This window comes from Scylla paramamosain, chromosome 28, assembly GCF_035594125.1.
Source record: "Scylla paramamosain isolate STU-SP2022 chromosome 28, ASM3559412v1, whole genome shotgun sequence".
NCBI classification, from domain to species: domain Eukaryota; kingdom Metazoa; phylum Arthropoda; class Malacostraca; order Decapoda; family Portunidae; genus Scylla; species Scylla paramamosain.
Genome location: NC_087178.1, coordinates 11,931,029 through 11,934,750, shown reverse-complemented (window position 1 = coordinate 11,934,750; position 3,722 = coordinate 11,931,029). Strand labels below are relative to the sequence as shown.

At 35.1% G+C, this 3,722-nt stretch overlaps 1 protein-coding gene across 1 annotated transcript in view; it reads left to right on the top strand.

Annotated features, from left to right (window-relative positions):
* LOC135115126 (uncharacterized) overlaps positions 1–2,823 on the top strand; it is a 127,378-nt gene extending 124,555 nt beyond the window's left edge. Inside the window, exon 6 of the mRNA XM_064031624.1 lies at positions 2,382–2,823. Within this exon, the coding sequence (XP_063887694.1) occupies positions 2,382–2,567 (186 nt within the window). The 3' untranslated portion in view covers positions 2,568–2,823. The remainder of the gene's footprint in view (positions 1–2,381) is intronic.
* The last annotated feature ends 899 nt before the right edge of the window (positions 2,824–3,722 follow it).

The window sequence follows — 3,722 nt, the reverse complement described above, 5'->3', positions numbered from 1 at the left end:
TGATGAATTACCATGTTCTCATGACTCTCTACCAGTATTTATTGGTGTTTCATCTTTTTCTATCCTGCATGAGTCTGCTCCCGGAATTAGGTATGGTAGTTGTACGGTGATGAATCATATTTCAGTGCGACCTTTGCAATGTGTTCCTATATTTATGAAAGCTTTCGTTACTGTGGAGTGTGGCTCGAATATTATTATTGTTTTTTTTTAATATAAATATTTTCGTTATATTTGTCCAGCACATTTTTGTTTATGCGCTAAGAAAGAAAGTGACCATTTAAATCCCGAAGTTTAATTTAATTTGTATAAAGAAGTTTAAATTAGAGAGCGAAATGAAGAAGGACTCCTTAACGTGTGGGAAGTGCCTGCCAACCTACTATGGAGGGCGTGCTCGTAAATCATGATTGTATAGGAGCGTGATGTAACCTGTTCACACTGATACCACTTATAGACAAGCCTTCAAGTACCTTGGTATTTCGTAGTAGTGGTTTAAATAATGTTTTGACTTGTTTAGATAATCATCAGAGAGAGAGACAGAGAGAGAGAGGGGAGAGAGAGAGAGAGAGAGAGAGAGAGAGAGAGAGAGAGAGAGAGAGAGAGAGAGAGAGAGAGAGAGAGAGAGAGAGAGAGAGAGAGAGATAGAGAGGGGAGGGGGACAGGTAGGCAGGAAGGCAGACGGTCAAACAGACAGGCAGGGAGGCAAGCAAGCAAGCAAGTAAGCAAGCAAGCAAGCAAGTAAGCAAGCAAGCAAGCAAGCAAGCAAGGAGGGAGACAGAGTAATGGGCGGGGAAAGAGGTGGATGGACATACAAAAAGGAAAGAAAGAAAGCAGGCAGACAGACAGGGTGACAGGGAAATAGTCAGGCTAACTTGAAGAGGATAGGCAGGCAAAGAAGCAGGCAGACAGGCAGGCAGGCAAAAATTGAAGGCAAGGAAGCAGACAGACAGACAGACAAATAGACAGAGGGACAGATGGATGTGCGGGCAGCCACAGACATGGACAAAGTAGTTTTAAATAGCGGCAGAAACTGGAATATTTCATTACAATGAATATATTTTCACAATTTTTTTGTAAAATACTTTAATAAATAGTTTACCGTGCCCTGCAGTGAGTACTTAACCAAAAGTCTAACTGAATTAGTCAGTGGGATATTAATACAGCATAAGGTTTGCACAATATAAACGTATGCCTCTTCCGTTACTCGTATATTCTTTCGTGATAACAATTACTGTAAGCGAAGAAAATGCAAACATAGTGACCTAACTATATTTTTTCTCTCATGGCCTCGTATTTACGGTATGCCATTTTTCGTGCACAATACGTAGTTGTCATTGATTTCCTAAAACTACTAAATATACCAGAAGACAGACCTACTGACCCATACTCGTAAATACTGTTCCACTCGTAATGTTACACACACACACACACACACACACACACACACGCACGCACACACACACACACACACACACAACACACACACACACACACACACACACACACACACACACACACACACACACACACACACACACACACACACACACAACATTAATACAAATAGATGTGCTGCAACAAAGCAACAGAGATTGGGATGCTCATTCTTACAGAGCATTATAGTGAACATGTGAGGCAGAGATAAACAGACAGACGCAGACAGACAGATTGATTTACAACACTTAGTAACATGTACTTGTTATAAGCAATTCTAAGTGACCATTACTTTCCCGTTCATTCCCATTCATTGAAGCATTTCAGTGTTGAGACGCAAAGGTAGTGTAAGTGTTGAGGCAGCGGTGGTAGTGGCCCCTTCACCTCACAGCGAGGCAGAAAGGGGAGGCGAGGGACACCAGCAGTGACTGGCCTGAAGGCGCCTTGCGTCCCACCTCCTCTGTGCGACCCTCTCCCTTGATTGCCTTCATGCATCAATCGCAGTATGACTTGTACTGCTCCTCTTCAGTCTCACTTAACTACCACCTTCATATTCTAGACACCGCTGAATGTTGGCAAGCTTTACATTTATTATTTTTGCTTCTTTTTATTTTCTTATTTGATCTTGTTATATATGTAATGGTGTTTGTTCGTTTTATTTTGTTGCAGCTGTTGTGCATATTTAACATTCTCAGCGTTTGAAGTGTGTACTGTTTTCAGTGTTGTTTTCCATGTATCCATGTGTTCTTGCTTGGAGGAATTTGACGTTTTATTTATGACATTTCGTGTTTTTGTTCAGTATTTATTCTTTCCTCTTTTGTTCATGTGTATGTTGTTAACTCATGCAGTAAATGATTTCTGGTGGTTCTGTTTGTGATGCTTCATTTTTAGCTCTTTTTAGAATAGTGAAGCTGCATCACTTTTTTATGTGGATGTTTTGATATTTTCAGGAAAGGATGGCAGGTGGTGCCGCGGTGAACACTCCCAACACATGCAGGAGGAAAGTGAGTACCTGCTTCATTACATCATGTGCCCTCTATATTGATCTCGCTGTTAAACTTTTTTTTTTATTCATGTCAACGGAAACCTGTCACTGTTCCCTGCCTTTCTCCTGTCAGCTTCCCACGAATCTGTGAAGGAAAGAAAGGATATGCTTCCATGGTATCGTGTCAGTAGTGTTATCCATTGAAGGATTAGTTTAAACCTTTTTCCAATGCATTGGTTTTGTCTCCCATTTTTCTGCCTTTTTAGGGTATATATGTGAAAGAAGACAGAATGTAAATTTAGTCTATAATGTTCATTGCATCATATTACTGGGAAAAATGTCCTTTGAGGATAAACCGAGAATCTATTTCAAAACTATAATTTTTGTATTCCAGTCTTCGTGTGCTTATTTTAGTGTATGCATAGAGAAAAGTAGGATACGAAATCATATGTTTTCTATAATGGTGTCATCTTTTTGGTATAAATATTTACTTAGAGATTCAATTGAAACCTAACAATTAGCTGTCATTTTTGCGTTCGTTATATATATAAATAAATAAATAAATATATATATATATATATATATATATATATATATATATATATATATATATATATATATATATATATATATATATATATATATATATATATATTAACAATTAACTGTTATTTTTGCGTTCGTTTTATATATATATATATATATATATATATATATATATATATATATATATATATATATATATATATATATATATATATATATATATATATATATATATATATATATATATATATATATATATATATATATATATATATATATATATATATATATATATATATATATATATATATATATATATATATATATATATATTGTATGTACGTATATATGAGTGAAGAAAGGAAAGATGCAATTACAAAAAAAACTTTCCACTATAATGGGAATATTCACTTGAGGTATTTTTTAGGTAACAAATATCAGATCTTCTAGCTTATATGTCTATTTATCCTTTAGTGTGTTTTACCGTTATGTAGATTAATAATATTTTGCACGTTATGATAAAGTGTCCTTGGAAACTATTACTGTAACACATTTCATTTAGTGTGAATTTGGTTTCCACGTAAAAAAAAAAAAAAAAAAAAAAAAAAAAAAAAAAAAAAAAAAACTCCTTCTATGGAGAAAAGATATTTATATTTTCTTTGTTCAATTGGTATTGATATTATTTTTAACTCTGATTTCCCGGGAAGCGCCACCACCATGATATTTGTGACCTAACCTAAGGTAACTTTTTAGCGTCATA